Source organism: Schistocerca nitens, chromosome 1 (genome assembly GCF_023898315.1).
Source record: "Schistocerca nitens isolate TAMUIC-IGC-003100 chromosome 1, iqSchNite1.1, whole genome shotgun sequence".
Taxonomy (NCBI): Eukaryota; Metazoa; Arthropoda; class Insecta; order Orthoptera; family Acrididae; genus Schistocerca; species Schistocerca nitens.
Window position 1 is genome coordinate 200,742,500 of NC_064614.1, and position 18,981 is coordinate 200,761,480.

Here is an 18,981-nt window from a genome sequence, read left to right on the forward strand (position 1 = left end):
TTCATCTTTCATTTTCTGACCTGTCTATTTTTCCCCGTATGCTTTCCACCTGTTATGTATAATGCACATAGCTTTTCTCTGTTATTAACTCATTCATTATGCTTACCAGCATCTGTTTTACCTTTGAGAGACATACATACAAACAGATCAGGATTATGCTCATGGGAACCAGTGTGGCTCCTTCCTATGCAAACCTTCTTATGGGTTGCTTCGAAGTGTCTTTTCTGGGATCCATTACCATTCAGCCCCTGGTTTGGTTTAGATACATTAAAGACATCTTTACCATAGGGATTTGTGATGAGGCTGACCCGTTGAAATTTTTGGACACTCTAAATACATTCTCTAAATTTAATTCCACATGATTCTGTTCAAATCTCTTGTCACTTTCCTTGATGTTAACTTCATCCTCACTGAGGGTCAGCTACACACTTCTATTCATATTAAAGCTACAAAGAAACAACATTACATACGAGAGTTGAATGAAAAGTAATGCCTCCACCTTCGTTAATTGCGGTTGGATGGAAATATTTTAATAAATCAAACACAGAAATAATCCTTAGAATGTGAGCTTTAATTACCAATATTAACTTTTCCACATAATCACCAGCCAATTAGCTGCATTTCTGCCAATGATGAACAAGTTTTCTGAAGCTGTCATGGAAGAAGTCGACACTCTGTTTCCACAACTACAGTCTCACAGTTCTCTCATCATCTTCATCAGAAACATAATGATGTCCCCGCAGATCATCTTTCATTATCGGGAACAGATGGAAGTCAGATGGTGTTAAATCTGGACTGTATGGAGGATGCCCTACGGTGGTGAGTTTCAGTCTCTGAAGTTCTGCTGTGGTGGCATGTGAAGTGTGAGGTTCGACATTGCCATACTGCAGGAAAACATTTCCCTTTTCCTTTCGGACCCTTGTTAGCCGTCGTTTCAGAGTTCGCTGAGTTGTGATGTAACACACTGAATTTATTGTTGTTCCACGATCAAGGTAATCAACATGGAAAACACCATCTGTGTCCCAGAACACTGTGGTCATGATTTTTCCAGCTGAGGGCTGCATCTTAAATTTCTTTTTCGGGGGCAAGTCTTTGTGTCGATATTCCATAGACTTACATTTCGTCTCTGGGTCGTAATGGTGTACCCATGTTTCGTCTCTTGTCACAGTTGAATGGAGAAAGTAGTCACCTTCATTCTCGTAATGCGAGAGGAGTTCTTGGCAAATTTCAAGTCTGTGCGCTTTCATTTCAGGAGCCAACATCCGGGGTACCCATCGTGCTCAGATCTTCCGATAGTCAAGCAAAGCGGTAATGTGACCCACATGTTCTTGTGAAATGCCGATTGTGCTTGCAGTTTCTCTCCAAGTGACACAACGATTGTCCTGAATCAATCTGTCAACTTTTGCTTGTGAAACTCTGTGGTTGCTGTCATAGGACGTCCAATACTTTGTTTGTCACGCAGGTCGGGTGTTCCCGTCTCAACATCTTTAAACTTACTCGCCCAATGATGCACAGTACTCACATCAACACAATCACCATAAACTGCTTTCATTCTCTGATGAATCTCTTTTGGGCTGACACCTTCTGGTGTCAAGAATTCAATGACTGTTCAATGCTAAGGCTTCCCGCCAACTGGAGTTGTTGAGAAGAGGCTACGGAACAAGCCAGTACCTGCAGCATACCATTGCTGCCAACTGTTGAAGAGGTACGAAGGTGGAGGTATTACTTTTCAGTCAACCCCTGTACATCTTGATAGTTGCCATCCTTCTGATGTCAAACATTCCTTCTCAGACTTGGCATTAGTGGCAAATGTAATTTTCAGAGACAAATTCCTGACAGTAAAACACCACCATTCTCACAAGCCTTCACTGTATGTAATTACCCCAACCAATGTAGGTCGAAAACATATTTCTTGGGCTACCACATCCTATCCTTGTGCAGTTGATCCCTGGAAAAAATGTCTTAGGAGTACCCCCTTTTGTCACTCAGTACTATCTTGACCATGAATGTATTAATTAATCATCTACTTCGACAAGGCTATAACTTTCCAAAGTCATGCCCAGAAAAGAGGTCCACTCTGTGTCACATTTAGCCAACCACACCAAGAATAACTTAAGAACTTTTTGTTCCCCTCCACCCCATTCCAATCCCTGCAATACCCCAGTCAGATGCTATGCTTCTTCTGCACCCATTTCCCTACCCTATTGGCTCCTACTCCTGTGACCGTCCCCACTGTAAGACATGCTTGATGCATTCTCCTGTCACCACCTTTACCAGTACTGTAACTAGCAAAACTGTAACCACCAAAGGAAGAGCCACCTGTGACACGTGTCTTGTATCAGCTGTTACATAGACACCATTCAGCTTCTTCATTGGTATGACTACCACCAAGCTATCTTTTAGGATGAATGGGCATAGACAGAGGTTATATACTAGCAACACCCAATGGGTTGTATGAAGAAGAGAGAGAGAGAGAACATTAACCGAAGAAGATTCTCATAGCAAAAGGATGTTTTCTGAGAACGTTCTTAATTTCATATGAAAAGAAAATTTGAAGCATACACTCTGACATAGTTATTTCTCACTACCTCCCCTACTTCTTGAGAAGGTTCTTGATGCATTTCGTTTGCTGCGTCCAGCACAGAATACACGCTTAATCTTGCATTTCATTCAATTCAGTGATGATTCAGGCAAGCTACTCAGTGTACAAATATGGAACTGGCATCATTGTGTTCTGGAATAGTTGCACTACATTTTGATTTTAGTTTTATGTGCGACAGAAAATTATTGAAATGATTACAGACACTTTACAAAAATGCATTTCTTGACAATGGTACCAAATTTTCGGCACATCGAAAACTTTTTTTTAATTGAATTAAGGCGAATACATTATGCAAATGAAAACTTAAGTATGCACCACATTTTCATCTACTCCAAACCAGAACTCGTGTCAGATTTTTCAAACATGAGATAATTTTGGTTGGTTAAGTGTGATGCTTAATTGTCTGCATCAAGTATTTAAGCAGTCACTGTGTGATTTCATTATGAGAAACAGATCGCTAGGTTTGTAATCAACCAGTTATTAACTTCTCTTACCCACCTACATATTTCTAACAAAATATAATATTTATGCTGTAAGAAAACATGATTATGATTATCAGATAATGCCAGTGACGTGATTGTCTTGTGTATACCCCCTCCACCTGCACCATTCTGAAATTCTGGGTCTGCTAAGTAACACAATTTTTTTTTAGTTCATTTGGAAGGTCACCATCCTCTTGTTTAATGATTTCTGCGTGAAGGGAGTTCACCAACCAAATGATGTTTTTCTCTTTTAAGTATGTCTTCAGGCTATTATTATCCTTTCTTCTCCCCCCCCCCCCCACACACACACACCAAACAGAATAAATTCTGCCATTTTTACTAAAAGAATGCTTGGTAAAATTTAAACTCAGCAGAACTTACTCAATTACAAAGGACACTTCAAAACATGGAGGATGTTCTTCGCTTGTGAGAGACTTCTGTTGTTTTATTCATATGAAACTGGAGAATGTTCTTGGAATTGTGCAACTTCCCCCATCCTGAAGACACTCTCAGGTGAAGTGTGTTCTCAGACTCACATTATTCATGCGAACCTGAGAATATTCTCAGAAATTCGGAGAACAAAGTATATCCTCTGTCACATGATGACACAGTGTCCTGTTGCAGAACATCCTCTACAATAGGACATCAGTGACCTCGAAGCCTGTTTCATCATAGGTGCCATCTGGATTCTCCCTCCTGACATCAGTTTTTCAGAACTCCACAGATGGGAACTGGAGTCACATGTGCATGGTTCTTGCCACGCTATTGGCCCAAATTTGTGTTGATTTCTGTGGTCTCCACATTTCTTTCAGCAACTATTCCTTCTTCTTCTTATTCTTCTTCTTCTATGTCTTTTATTTTACTGACCTGTCTGTTTTTCCCTGCCACCCCACATGTCTACCAGATACAATGCACTTAGCTTTCCATTCTTATTGACCCTTGCACAGTGTTTTCTCTGTAATCTCTGTCTTCCTTATTTTTGTATCTTTGATGTTTAAGTTCTCAGGTTTTCAAATCTTGTCCAGTGTAGGCATCAACAGTCAGTCTTTCCTTCTTATCCCATCCAGTAAGTCTCCTCTGATCCAGGGTTCTGGGTGACTTTCCCACAATTCTTCCCATTTCCTGAACCTCATCAGATCTATTAAGTAATCTCTCTTCCTTTCTCTTTAATCCTTTTGCCAGAAGGAAGGAGCCATTGGCTCTGAAAGCTTGTGCATTGCCATACCTTTTATTTGTTTTTTCTCCTCCACTGCTTGGGGAGTAGGCTTTTTTTCTGCCCATATTATGTTTTCAAACAGTGATTATTTTTGTTGATAATTACCTTTTTGGTGTGATTAATTTCACTTCTTTTGTTTACAGGAAACCATGCATGTGTGGCAGTCATTAATAATTTTGTACCTAAAGCTGATGTTGACTATTATACAGTTCCTCAAGGTTTAGAGACTGAGCCTAAACTGACACCTGTGCTTGCTGCACCATTGCATAAATTTGTAATGCAGGTAATGATGTTAATGTAAACCAGTAAACATAGTTATAAATGTATTGTTCTCTTCCAATATTTTCGTTTTGTGTGTGTGTGTGTGTGTGTGTGTGTGTGTGAGAGAGAGAGAGAGAGAGAGAGAGAGAGAGAGAGAGAGAGAGAGAGAAGGGGAGGGGGGGAGGGGGTATGATTATAAGCAATATCTGTTTACGAAGTGTTTAGTCCTTGTGCCAGGCAAGAAATGAGTTTTTATCCTCGTGTAAAGATAAGCTAATTACTAGTAATATTATTTTAGTGAACTTTACATAGATGACAAGTGTATTAGTTGCAATAAATGTTTCGTGGAGCACTTCTGATGTTATTCTGTAAGCCAACTGGTATCATTTAACACAAAAAATCTAGCATGAAAGACTTTGTGGTCATATTTGAGTTAGTATATATATTAAAACCTTTTGTTAACATTTTCATCTTTGGGCAGTACTTACAAAAGCATGTATATAAATGCAGGCTCTAGTTTTAATTTTTAAGTGCAGTTCTTAAGCAGTAAACTTACAGAATGTGTGTGTTTTGGAGCCCAGCGTAACTGAGAAGGGCTATCTCATTACCGTCTAGTACAGGTTTACAGGAGGTACAATGACTTTTAATCATTGTAGGTTAAACAATTTAATCAGTCCTAGTTTGTTTATATGTTGACCAAATTTCTGTGAACAAGTTTTGCTGCTTACTCGACAATCTATTAACTTATTCTTGCTAAATCATTGCTATTTATTGTGAGCAAGAAGTGCTCATTTTGCTATAGGTTGGTTAACTACACTCCTGGAAATTGAAATAAGAACACCGTGAATTCATTGTCCCAGGAAGGGGAAACTTTATTGACACATTCCTGGGGTCAGATACATCACATGATCACACTGACAGAACCACAGGCACATAGACACAGGCAACAGAACATGCACAATGTCGGCACTAGTACAGTGTATATCCACCTTTCGCAGCAATGCAGGCTGCTATTCTCCCATGGAGACGATCGTAGAGATGCTGGATGTAGTCCTGTGGAACGGCTTGCCATGCCATTTCCCCCTGGCACCTCAGTTGGACCAGCGTTCGTGCTGGACGTGCAGACCGCGTGAGACGACGCTTCATCCAGTCCCAAACATGCTCAATGGGGGACAGATCCGGAGATCTTGCTGGCCAGGGTAGTTGACTTACACCTTCTAGAGCACGTTGGGTGGCACGGGATACATGCGGACGTGCATTGTCCTGTTGGAACAGCAAGTTCCCTTGCCGGTCTAGGAATGGTAGAACGATGGGTTCGATGACGGTTTGGATGTACCGTGCACTATTCAGTGTCCCCTCGACGATCACCAGTGGTGTACGGCCAGTGTAGGAGATCGCTCCCCACACCATGATGGCGGGTGTTGGCCCTGTGTGCCTCGGTCGTATGCAGTCCTGATTGTGGCGCTCACCTGCACGGCACCAAACACGCATACGACCATCATTGGCACCAAGGCAGAAGCGACTCTCATCGCTGAAGACGACACGTCTCCATTCGTCCCTCCATTCACGCCTGTCGCGACACCACTGGAGGCGGGCTGCACGATGTTGGGGCGTGAGCGGAAGACGGCCTAACGGTGTGCGGGACCGTAGCCCAGCTTCATGGAGACGGTTGCGAATGGTCCTCGCCGATACCCCAGGAGCAACAGTGTCCCTAATTTGCTGGGAAGTGGCGGTGCGGTCCCCTACGGCACTGCGTAGGATCCTACGGTCTTGGCGTGCATCCGTGCGTCGCTGCGGTCCGGTCCCAGGTCGATGGGCACGTGCACCTTCCGCCGACCACTGGCGACAACATTGATGTACTGTGGAGACCTCACGCCCCACGTGTTGAGCAATTCGGCGGTACGTCCACCTGGCCTCCAACATGCCCACTATACGCCCTCGCTCAAAGTCCGTCAACTGCACATACGGTTCACGTCCACGCTGTCGCGGCATGCTACCAGTGTTAAAGACTGCGATGGAGCTCCGTATGCCACGGCAAACTGGCTGACACTGACGGCGGCGGTGCACAAATGCTGCGCAGCTAGCGCCATTCGATGACCAACACCGCGGTTCCTGGTGTGTCCGCTGTGCCGTGCGTGTGATCATTGCTTGTACAGCCCTCTCGCATTGTCCGGAGCAAGTATGGTGGGTCTGACACACCGGTGTCAGTGTGTTCTTTTTTCCATTTCCAGGAGTGTATATAGTTTAGGGTTAGGGCAGCTGTATTTTTTTCCTGTACTAGTTTGTGTGGTGTCACTGCCAGACACCACACTTGCTAGGTGGTAGCTTAAATCGGCCGCGGTCCATTAGTACATGTCGGACCCGCATGTCGCCACTGTGTGATCGCAGACCGAGCGCCACCACACGGCAGGTCTCGAGAGACGTACGAGAACTCGTCCCAGTTGTACGACGACGTTGCTAGCGACTATACGGACGAAGCCATTTCTCTCATTTGCCGAGAGACAGTTAGAATAGCCTTCAGCTAAGTTAATGGCTACGACTTAGCAAGGCGCCATTAGCCTTAAATAGCTTGTATATAAAGAGTCACTTGTATCGCCACAATCTCCAGATGTCTCATCAAGAACGGTGTATACAAGGATGTATTAAAAGTTAAGTATATTCCAAAGATACGTATTTTCTTTATCACATTCATAAGTCTCTTGTTTCAGACCTCACTCCATCCTTCGTGAGTTAGCGCGTGCATCTTGGCCGCCTCTTTCAATTAGTGTGCGTAGTGTTGGCAAGTCTGCCGACACTACAATTTGAGTATCGGGAAAGTAAATGAGGCTCTTCAGTGACGGTGTAAGTTATGCAGTAGGGATAGGAAGATAGTGAACTGCAAAGGGAAGACTACTGACTACAGGCTGAATTAGATAACAGAAGAAAAAAGTCTTGCCAAGTTAAGAAATGAGAAGGGTAATGAGAAGTGGGAACAGACATGGACTTCAGCTTTATGCTAAATGTGGAAAAATGTTTTCTCAATTGCTTCTGTCCTAATTTCACTCACCCTGTACCCACATCTTTTTTGCACTCTCCATCAATTTTGCTAAACTCCTGCATGTCGTTGTTGTATGTTGCGCACAACTTCCCCTCCTTGCATCCAGAATGAACTCACTAGTACCCTATTCTTATCACAAACGCCTTCAACATTTCTCTCTCACCTGTCAGCCTCCTTCCTTCCATTCCTGCCATGTGCAATGTGTGTGTGTGTGTGTGTGTGTGTGTGTGTGTGTGTGTGTGAAGTCCCCACTAAATCAAGCGTAGTCTTTGTTATTGTTAAATTAATTTCAGAAATAGTGGTATCAACTTCGTTTTCTCAAGTAAAAGTACGATAATTCCTGCTAGTGTCTTAGAGCTTGGAAGACAAATTCAGCATTTCAGTCTCCAAAATCTGATAAATAGTTTCAAGAAGGTGTTGATGTTTGTTTTATTGCTGTTTCCCATTATGTCTATCTCTTAATCAAATTCATCATAAGTAATATAACTCCTATTCATACTAACAGATTTGCTTGTAAGGTGTTCTGGTCCAGAAAAGTATCCATAATTCAGGATCACGAATTTTTAATGGTTTTCCAGCAACGATATAAAGTTTACTTTCTGATAAAGTACAGTGTGAGAGGAACCTAAAGAATATCTCATAACATTCTATAGTGTGGATTTATAGATACTAAAATTATCAAACCATTGATGTGCTTATTCACTACTATGTTAGAAATAAATGATAACATTTTGGAAATATGATCGATACTGTGTATACATCAGCCACACACTTAAAAGGAATTAAGCAATACATAGGAACAGGAAAAACAATTTTGGTGTTATTTTACGCTAAGTTCAACATTATTTCTAGCGGTTGTGGTGTTAGTTTTTGCTTGTTTTGGTATTAGTTTCTGAAGGCTTATTTTTGAATTACCACATGTTCCTTACATCTTATTTCATCTTCTCTTTCTTTTTATCCCAGTGTTATGTGGAAGATGAAAATATATCCATTAATTATATTACAGTAGAACCTTTTTATAATGATATCGATTATGACGACAACTCTGCTGTAACATTGTGATTTCTGTGGTACATCTGTGTTCCTCGTAAGGAACATACTTCTCATATTTGCTTAGTACAACAAACGTATATGTGTGTGCCTCCTATATAATGTGATTTTCAGCCTGATTTAGTGACAAGATTTTCAAGAATCAATGTGCTGTGGAAGGAAATTGGTTGTAATATGGGAACCTGGCATATTCTTCTCCCTACTTTTCCGTCAACAATAGCCTTAGTACAGACTTCATTGCTTCCCTAGCGCATTCATACTGCAATAGTGGTGACAGTCACAGAACTTGTCAACAGTACATGTGATGCCAGTTTCCATTGTGTTTCAAAAGAGTGTGGCCAGTAAAGGAAAAGTTGTAATGGTGGCAGAAAAAGTCAAAGCGATTCATGAAACTGAGAATGGAGCTCAAAAAGTTGACGTGTGTTGTCAGTTTGGCTTAATAAACTCCACAGTCCACATGATTTTGAAGAACAAGGATAAAATTGTTACTGCATTTGAACAAAATTGATATAAAATTAAGTGATTACAAAAAGCTGAATAGAGGGACGTGGATGAAGCGCTGTTGTAGTGGTTTAAGCAGCAGAGAAGCATCAATATACCCATTAGTGAACCCCTTCTTATGGTGAAAGCTGAAGAATTTGCCAACAAATTAAAAGATGAGGAATTTGTGCGCATCAGTGACTGGATTGACAGGTTCAAGCAATGTCATGACTTTACTTTTGGGAAACCGAGCAGTGAATCCAGCAGTGGCTCACTACCATCTGGCCTGCAGTTCATGAAGGATATGCGGACTGTGACATCTTTAATGTAGGCGAGACTGGCATTTTCTTTGAATTGACACCCAACAAAAAACTGAAATTCAAGGGTGAAAAATGTGTTGGTGGCAAGTTATCTAAAGAACTAATAACAGTTCTGGTGTGTGCTAATTCAGATGGAACTTAGAATAAATAAATTGATTGTGATAGGTAAATCAAAAAACCCTAGGTGTTTTTTAAGCATGTAAAAAATCTGCCAGTGCACTACAATGCTAAAAAAAGTCCTGGATGACCTCTGAACTCTTTGAAGCAGAGATGAGGTTTTGGGATTGGGAACTTAGAAGTCGGAAAAGGAATATACTGGTTCTTGGTGACAACTGTCCAGCACATCCTGCACTCTCTGGTCTGGAGTATATTAAGCTTCCTGCAAATATGACAAGCTTTTTGCCACCCATGGACCAAGGAGTAATTAGGAGTCTGAAATGCCACTATCATAAGCTCATGTTACTGAAAATGATGTAGTGCATTGAGAAAAATCAGGATTATTCTATTACACTGATGGATGCAATCAGATACATTACCAAAGGTTGGAGCTGAGTCACAACCCAAACCATCAAGAACTGTTTTCGTCGTGTGTGAATCACAGCTGAAGGAATAAATGCTGCAAAAACTGAAGACACATTTGATGACACAGATGATCTGCCGCCATCTGCATTGCTGCTAAAAATCAACGGTGGTATTCTCAATCAGTGTGACTTGAAATGTGTGCAACATTAGATGATGACCTTGTTACAACCGAAGTGAAAACTGAAGATGATATTGCAAATGAAGTGAAGAATAAGGCCACCATGACCATGTAGTGAGTTAGGGAGATGAAGAAGAAGAGGAATAAGAAAGAGGTAAAGTGCCTATCCCTGCTGTGAGTGACACTTTTAAAGCCATTAGAATTGTAAAGATATTCTATGAAGCTAGGAGAGGAAGTAGTGAAATTGCAAATGAAATAATGAACATAGAACATAATTTAGAAATTGTGTATTGGGCAAATACACAGCAGAGTAAAATGACTGATTACTCAACTCGTAAGTAAAGAAGTTTAGACTGCTGTATATATAATATTCATGTAAGCTTAAGAGTGAATATTGTGTGTAAAACAGAACAAAGCTAAATAAATTTGTTCTTTTCCATTTGCCACCACAATAGACTGAAAATACAAATCTCAGTTAAAACACTCATTTGTAACAACATAATTTCAAAGTCCTGTGAATGTTGTTACAGCCAGGATTTACAGAACTAAAAGAAAAAAATAATTTATGTTATTCATATTTATTGACATCATTAGGCTCATTTGTTTACATGACTAAAAACAAGTTATTTAAATTGAATTCATTATCTGATAATTTAAAAAAAATAATAATTTTATAACCATATACTGTTAAGATGTGACTCTTCAGTTCCTCCCGGCGTATTTGTTGCTCGAACAGTCCACGGGTATACTGCCGGTTCATAGTGTCCAACGGGCACAATATTTTGGTGATCAGACATTTTGCCATCATCAGATGCGCTGACGAACTGAGCTCCTGAGGACGAGTGGCCGATTTAAATCCCCTCCTCCCCATGGGCCGCTCTCTTCAGCCGCCTGCCCTCAGTAGCTTAGTTCATCAGCGCACCTGATGATGGCGACATGTCTGATCGCTGAAATATTGTGCCCGTTGTGACGCTATGAACCGGCAGTATACACATGGACTGTTCGAGCGGATATACTGTTAAGTTTTTTGAAAGAAATTGTCATGACTTCGAAGTTCTGTTCTGAGATATTGTATTGCCAACCTGTCAACACTTTGCTTTAGTTTGGAGACAGCTGCCTGGAACCTAAATTTAAAAAAGAAAGACAAAATGCCTAAAGCACAGCAGCAGACATTTGACTGTGTCCGCATATCTTGTTGGAAGGGAAAGTTGCTTCTTCACTAAATGATGAAGGGATTTGTTTTCTTCAAGAATATCATACATGGCTGAGACTTACCATTATAGGTACACATAACAGACTCTTTGCCACTTCAGTGTTAATAGAGTTTACCATCATCCCATGATTGAAACAAGAACTTACAGCTGTGAACACAAGAGTGGCTGTATGGCCATGAGAAATGTTAGGCTCGTTTGAAGATGTGACCCAATGCATTTCAGTTTCCTTCACCTCTGCCTGAGGTGTTCAGCCTTTTATATTTCTCAAAATCTTTCTGGTTTAAACATCAAAAATTAATTTTCCGACAATTTTCAATTTTAACTTGGATTCAGGTAATGGTTTTATTAGTGATGTAAGATTTATTCATCTTTTGCACATCAGATAATACCAGAAATGATGCGTTTTGGAGAAACTTTAATGCAGTGTATCAATTGAACACAAAAATCAATATGTCTCCTGCTTGGTCAGTCAGTCAGCACAGGACACAGTGCCATTCTCATTTGTTTCTAGTGGTAAAAAAAGAACACTGAAATTTTTATTTCCATATTTATTCAGTATTGTTTTTGTTACATTTTGAGTGAAGTTTGTGATGACAGTGCAATCTGTTGCACAGACTGGGACCTAGGTGGGGTTGGAAAGTGACCAGACACCATGTTGACTTATGTGTTTGCTCAGCTAAAGTGCCATATTTGGTGTTCTTCATATTCATATTTTTGTGCTATGAAAATGTGTACTTGTATGAACTGCATTGGAAATCTCACAAAAGTGAACCTTTTTTGTGTAGCAATTTTTGCAGAAGTGTCTGGAAATGTTACATTGGTAACCAAAACTGTTACTGGAATAGATATAATTGGAAGTAGAGTAGATTCGTGTAACATTACCTCTAATCATTGTCTTTTATGTGGAAAATAACTGTCATTGTAAAATAATGCAGAATTTTCAGCATTGAGAAAAAGTCTAAATCTAGTTTTAGCAATCAGTAACTATCAGTTACCGGCATTAGAAAACTACCGTCTTCAGATTTATGACAGTTTTACACGGGAGCAAGGAAAAAATGCCAGGTTTTGTGATCCTTCATAAAAATTGCCAATTTTGTGTTATGCCACTAAAAATTGCAGCTTTCAGCTCTTTTTCACTTTCTCACTTGCGCGAAATTTTCCTGGCCCTAGTAATACAAAATAGATACAGCAAAGTAACTCAAACATTTTATTACCAACAGTAATAATATCATTATGTCAATAACTATAGTTGATTCATTACAGCACATTTCTAAATATTAAATTGTCTGGTGTAAACGGCTCTCTGATATGTGAAAACTTTTTTAAAAATGCTTGGAAAGGTTGTCTGCAATTTGTATGAACATAAAGGGCAAGATTTCAATACATCAATGCCCCTAGGAGGATACTCTTCCAAACTTTTATCAAATGTCCCCATGAAAACAGTTGTAATTAAAAAAAAAAAAAAGAAAGAAACCTGAATATAGCTCCACATTCTTTGCTCTGTTCTTGCTATCTTAACAGAAATTGAGATTCTAATATTAGCGAATAGCTGTTTATTTGTAATAAAAATGTGCAGTTTCAGAGCAGCCACCTAAGGAAGATCTGTTCTCTCCAGTCATTTGCTTGCTGATGCCAGATTACTGAAGTATGATTTGATACCACATGCATTAATATCATTGTGGATGCTGTATGATTTCTCTGTTAACATTTTCCAAGTTGGTGTGCAAAATTCAGAAATATCATATATATATTAATATTTTGAAACCATCTATATGGTTATGTATGTAAAGATCCCATGTATCACACACTGCAGTTACCATTCACCTTGGTGGGCTCTCATTTGCAAGTAATTGACAAAAAAGAAATTTCTGAGTTGTGTGTGTCATTCAGTATCGTTAAAAATGTTGCATCAAATAGTTTTGTTGCATGGTGTAATGGATATCCTGCTAATAGGCTGGAGGTTGAGAGTTCGAATCTCGCCAGGTGAATAAATTTATTTTTAAATCTTTATCAAAATGACTTTGATCCTCATTTTTATTCAATTAATTGATTGAAATGTAATTTTTTATTTCCATTGCTCTGTCATATCATTTTAATCATACAGACTTCTTCATTTGCTCTCATTTTTTATCCTATCATTCTTTTTCCACTTGAAATCATTGTCCATTTGTTTTCAATTAGTTTTATGTATTTTGATTTAATTTCTTTTGTTTTATCACCCTGTTTTTTTTCCCACATTATTGTGTTCATTATGTCTTTCTCATTTTTTTAAAATTTTGTTATAGGCCTGCTTGTAAACCATTCTTTCATTTAAATCTTCATCTGCATTATTTTGTCCTTAGTGCAAGAAGTATTTAGGTTATGGTTATGCTTATCCATTACGGATATTTTAGAACCTGTGACTGTTAATTGAGTGTAAATATGTAAAAGTGCAACCATTCACGTTTTTAATAGGTATTTATTATTCTATGAACCAGTTTTCGAACCTTTTCAGTTTCATCTTCAGATGGTTTTCTGGAAGTTACATCACTATTTCTAGCATAATGCTTGTTGCTGGCTCTGTGACAAGAAGATGGAACACTCTTTAATGTATCACCATGCCTATTGTTTATCTGTTGATATGGATGCAAAATTTAGTTTTTTACTTACTGCAACAATATGGATGGCTTATTTTGTTAGTGTCCATCCAACTTGGATGGTGGTAGGCCCATGAACATGCATTGGTTGCACTGATGATGCCTGATCTGAAAACTCCCCATGTATGCCAATGAGTATGTGCCCATCGTGACTGGGGCATGGGGACTCCAAGACTTATTGGCTGAGGCTGGTTGACACCCAAGGGAAGAGCCCCCATTTGAAGGGGGTGACACCATGGCAGATCAGCCGCAAAAGAAGCATATGAAGTTATCTCCCGCTGGTAGCCATATGACCCCAGCAGTCTCTATGAAAGGACAGTCTTCGTTCAGTGCAGAGAGGTACGACCCTAAAATGTTCCCTTCCGTCGCTATGCCATGGCAGGAATGTAGGGCTAAGCGGTAAGTGTACGATGATTGATGGTGATTCCTTCTTGGCCATACAACTGTTGTTCTTTGTGGAGAACTTAGAAGACAAGTTTGGAGAAGTGGCAGCCATCTCTAAAATGAAAGGAGGGTCAATTTTGATCAGACACAAACACAAATGCAAACTGGGTAACACACTGGTGTCTGTTACTCCCCATAACAGCCTAAATTTAGTTCAGGAAATAATTTTCCACAGAGACCTGCTCATACCATCTGATAATGCTGCATAAGTAATTTGGAAAGAGCATACAATATCCCAGTGTGCGTGCAAGAGCGGTGTGAGCGAATGAGCTACATGCCACCTTGGAGCAGTGGGGTGTACAGTTCGTCTGTTGTGTACGTAGGAGGCCAAAGGACAGTAGGGTTGCTAGCGGTGCCTTCATCATGGCCTTTGAGGGCGATTCATTGCCTGAAAAGTTCAGTGTGATGGTATACCGATGTAGTGTGGAACTGTATGTGCCCCATCCACACACACCCCTGCCCCCCACCCCACTCCCCTTCAAGAGATTGTGGACAGTCACTGCATGCAAACATTCCCTGTACACCTCCCCCCCCCCCTCCCACCTGTGTCAGCTGTGGAAAGCAGCATACTCCCTGCTCACCAGATTGCACTGTTTTCCAAAGAGAAAAGAAAGTACAATACTCAGTTACCAAGAGGTTAAGGGGAAGTAGAAGCAGTTGCACCCAGTATGTCAGTCAGCTTCATATGTTGCAGCTACGATGACATCGCTTCCTTTGGTTATGGTACTCCTGTCCATTACACCTCCTCCAGTGGACTCTCAGGGCCACTCAGCCATGCCTGCCCCCATGACGGTTGGGGGCTCTCCTCTTGCTGTTCAGGATAATTGGCTTCCCACCCACCAGGGACGTCGGTCCCCACCTCCCAGCCAGAGACTAATTACCTTCCACCGGTTTCTGTCACCAGGAAGGGGTCTCTTGGGACACATTTTTTCCAAGGTTTTCGCTGATCTACAACCAGACTCCAGCCAGTGGCTGAAGGAGATGCAGGCTGCTGGTCGCAGGGCTTTGCGATCATCGTCTTTACCTGAAACTGATTCAGAGAAACCCTCGCAATCATCGGAATCCTTTAAGGAGAGGAGAGGAGAAGAGAGGAAAGACAAGAAAAAGTCCTCCAAGAAGGAGGACATTCCAATAGCCCCCGCACCACCAGATCCCGCCTGTTCCACTACAGTGGCCGAGGCGGAGATTCCAGCACCTCCCCGAGGTCCTCGTTCACACTACACAACGGAACTTGAAACCTATGTATTTTGATGCCATAACCCCTCAACCAGTGGTAGCAGATGACCCTAAGGCATAAACTGCCCCCATAGTCCCTTCATGACCTTACTGTACATCAACATCATCATTCTCCAGTGGAATTGTAGTGGTTTTTTCCACCACCTTGCTAAGCTATGACGTCCTTTAAGCACTTCACCTGCCTTCTGAATTGCCGTTCAGGAGACTTGGGTTTCAGGAATGCTGACCCCAGCCCTTCATGGGTATTGGGGATATTATAAGAATCATGCTGCCTATTACAGAGTGTCAGGCGGAGTTTGCACATATATTCTAGACACACTATATAGTGAACTCGTGTCTCTTAATATACTTTTGGAGGATGTGGTTGTTCGTGTAAGAGCATTTCAGGTTATTATCATCTGCAGGGTTTACCTCCCTCCCGATGGTGAAGTGTCTTGGAACATAATGTTTGCATTGGTGTCTCAGCTCCCCCCACCTTTCCTAATCTTGGGTGATTGCAGTGCCCATAACCCTTTGTTGTGTGGAACCATGGTCACTGACCGCAGTAAAGCCTTGAAAATTTACTGGCACAACTTTACCTTTGCCTCTGTGGTACTGGTACCGCCACAACTTCAGTGTGATGGACAGGACTTTCTTGACCAAATTGACCTTTCCATTTGCAAACCTTGTCTTCTCCCATCCATGTGCTGGAGAGTCCGCGATGACCTGTGTGGTAGTGATTACTTCCTGATCTTCCTGTTCCTCCCTCAACATCACTCCCCTGGATGCCTGCCCAGATGAGCTCTCAACATTGCTGACTGGGTTATGTGCAGCTTTGCTGTTGCCCTGGAGTCTCTCCACCATAGAGAGCTATCAATGAGGTAGTCCAGAATGTAACTACAGCCATTCTATCGGCAATCCCCTATTCCTCATGCTCACCCCGACGGAAGTCAGTACCTTAGCAGTTCTCGCAAATCACAGAGGCCATTCAGGATCATAGGCAGGCTCTCTAATGTCATAAGAGGCACCAATTGATGGAGAACCTCATTGCCTTTAATCGGTTCCATGCATGGGTCCGCCACCATATAAAAAGACGGAAGTGAGAATGCTGGGAATGTATGTTTCAACCATCAAACCTTTCCTTCGCAGGTTTGGGCTGAGGTTGGAAGTCTTTGTGGATATGAAACACTTGCAGGTGTACCTCCTATTATCTTGAATGGCACTGTCTACACTGACCCACATGCTGTTGCCAAACATTTTACTCTGCACTGTGCTCAAGCTTCAGCATCTGAGCATTATCAACCTCCCTTTTGTGTCTTAAAACAGTGGTTGGAGTGAAAGCAATTATCTTTTACTGCACACCACATGGAGCCATATAATGCTCCATTCAGTGAGTGAGAATTTGTCAGTGTGCTAGCCCACTGCCTTGATACAGCCCCAGGCCCAAACCACATCCACAACCAAATGATCAAGCACCTAACGGGGGATTGTCAGCGCCATATTCTTGCCATCTTTAACTGCATCTTGAGTGAGGGCAAGTTCCCGTCGCAGTGGTGAGAAAGCATCATTGTTCCAGTATGGAAACTGCGTAAGCACTCTCTAGAGATGGTTAGTTATCACCCAATAAGTCTCACCAAAGTTCTTTGTAAGTTGCTGGACGCAAGGCAAGCTAGCTGCTGTGTTGGCTCACTGAGTCTCGGAATCTTCTGGCCCTGTCTCAAAGTGGTTTTCACCAAGGCCGTTTCACTACTGATAATCTGATTTACCTGGAGTCTGCCATCTGAACAGCTTTTGCCCAACATCAACACCTTATAACTGTCTTCTTTGACTTGCAAAAGGCTTATGACAGCACTTCTGTGCTACCTTACACTTGTGGGTTCTCCGGGCTCCACCCCCGATTTTCATCAAGAACATTAGATGTAAACAGCTTGCCAATTATGCTACCCACATTTGCAGCTCCCCTAAGCATCTGAAATACCTTCACCTCTTTCCAAACACGGCAATCCATCTCCCGCAATGGCAGCTCCGATCAGGGTTTATTATTGCAATCTGGGTCATGTCTATCCTCTCTGAACTTCAGTTGTTTTCTCTTCCACCTCTCCTCTGGACCCACTCTCGTACACGTCCATGGTGCATCGACATCTACATCTACATGGATACTCTGCAAATCACATTTAGGTGTCTGGCAGAGGGTTCATCGAATCACCTTTACAATTCTCTTATTCCAATCTCGTATAGCATGCGGTGAAAACGAACACCTATATTTTTCTGTACGAGCTCTGATTTCCCTTATTTTATCATGGTGATTGTTTCTCCGTTTGTAGGTCGGCGTCAACAAAATATTTTCACATTTGGAGAAGAAAGTTGGTGATTGAAATTTCACGAGAAGATCGCTCCGCAAGGAAAAACGCCTTTGTTTTAATGATGTCCATCCCAAATCCTGTATCATTTTAGTGACACACTCTCCCATATTTTGCGATAATGCAAAATGTGCTGCCTTTCTTTGAACGTTTTCAATATACTCCGTCAGTCCTATCTGGTAAGGATCCCATACCGCACAGCAGTAGTCTGAAAGAGGACGGACAAGCGTAGTGCAGGCAGTCTCCTCAGTAGATCTGTTTCATTTTCTAAGTGTCCTGCCAATAAAACGCTGTCTTTGGTTAGCCTTCCCCACAACATTTTCTGTGTATTCCTCCCAATTTAAGTTGTTCGTAAGGGTAATTCCTAGGTATTTAGTTGAATTTACGCCCTTTGGATTTGACTGATTTATTGTGTAACCAAAGTTTAATGGATTCCTTTTAGCACTCATGTGGTTGACCTCACACTTTTTATTATTTAGGGTCAATTGCCAATTTTCACCTTTTCTAAATCGTTTTGCAGTTTGTTTTGATCTGCTGATGACTTTACTAGTTGATAAACAACAGCGTCATCTGCAAACAACATAAGCGTCATCTGTAAACAACGTAAGACGGCTGCTCAGATTGTCTCCCAAATTGTTTATATAGATAAGAAACAGCAAAGGGCCTCTAACACTATCTTTGGGAACACTAAAAATCATTTATGTCTTACTCAAAGACTTTCCATCAATTACTACGAATTGCGAACTATCTGACAGGAAATCACGAATCCAGTCGCATAACTGAGATGATATTTCATAAGCATGCAATTTCACTACAAGCCACAGCTTCATCTTGACCTGTCACAAGGTCCAAAAGACTCGGTGCATCCGAGGCCTCCACTGCCAATTTTTCTCAATCTTGATGCGTCCTAGGGTTTGGAAGCAGTATACACTGATGGCTCGTTAGTCGCTGATCATGTAGGCTT

The 18,981-nt window shown here is 41.3% G+C and overlaps 1 protein-coding gene across 1 annotated transcript in view; it reads left to right on the forward strand.

The window, feature by feature from the left end:
* The window catches only part of LOC126235091 (ankyrin repeat and MYND domain-containing protein 2-like), a 62,621-nt gene that overhangs the window by 22,081 nt on the left and 21,559 nt on the right, over positions 1-18,981 (forward strand). The window contains exon 3 of the mRNA XM_049943828.1: positions 4,444-4,583. Coding sequence (XP_049799785.1) covers positions 4,444-4,583 — 140 coding nt within the window. The remainder of the gene's footprint in view (positions 1-4,443; positions 4,584-18,981) is intronic.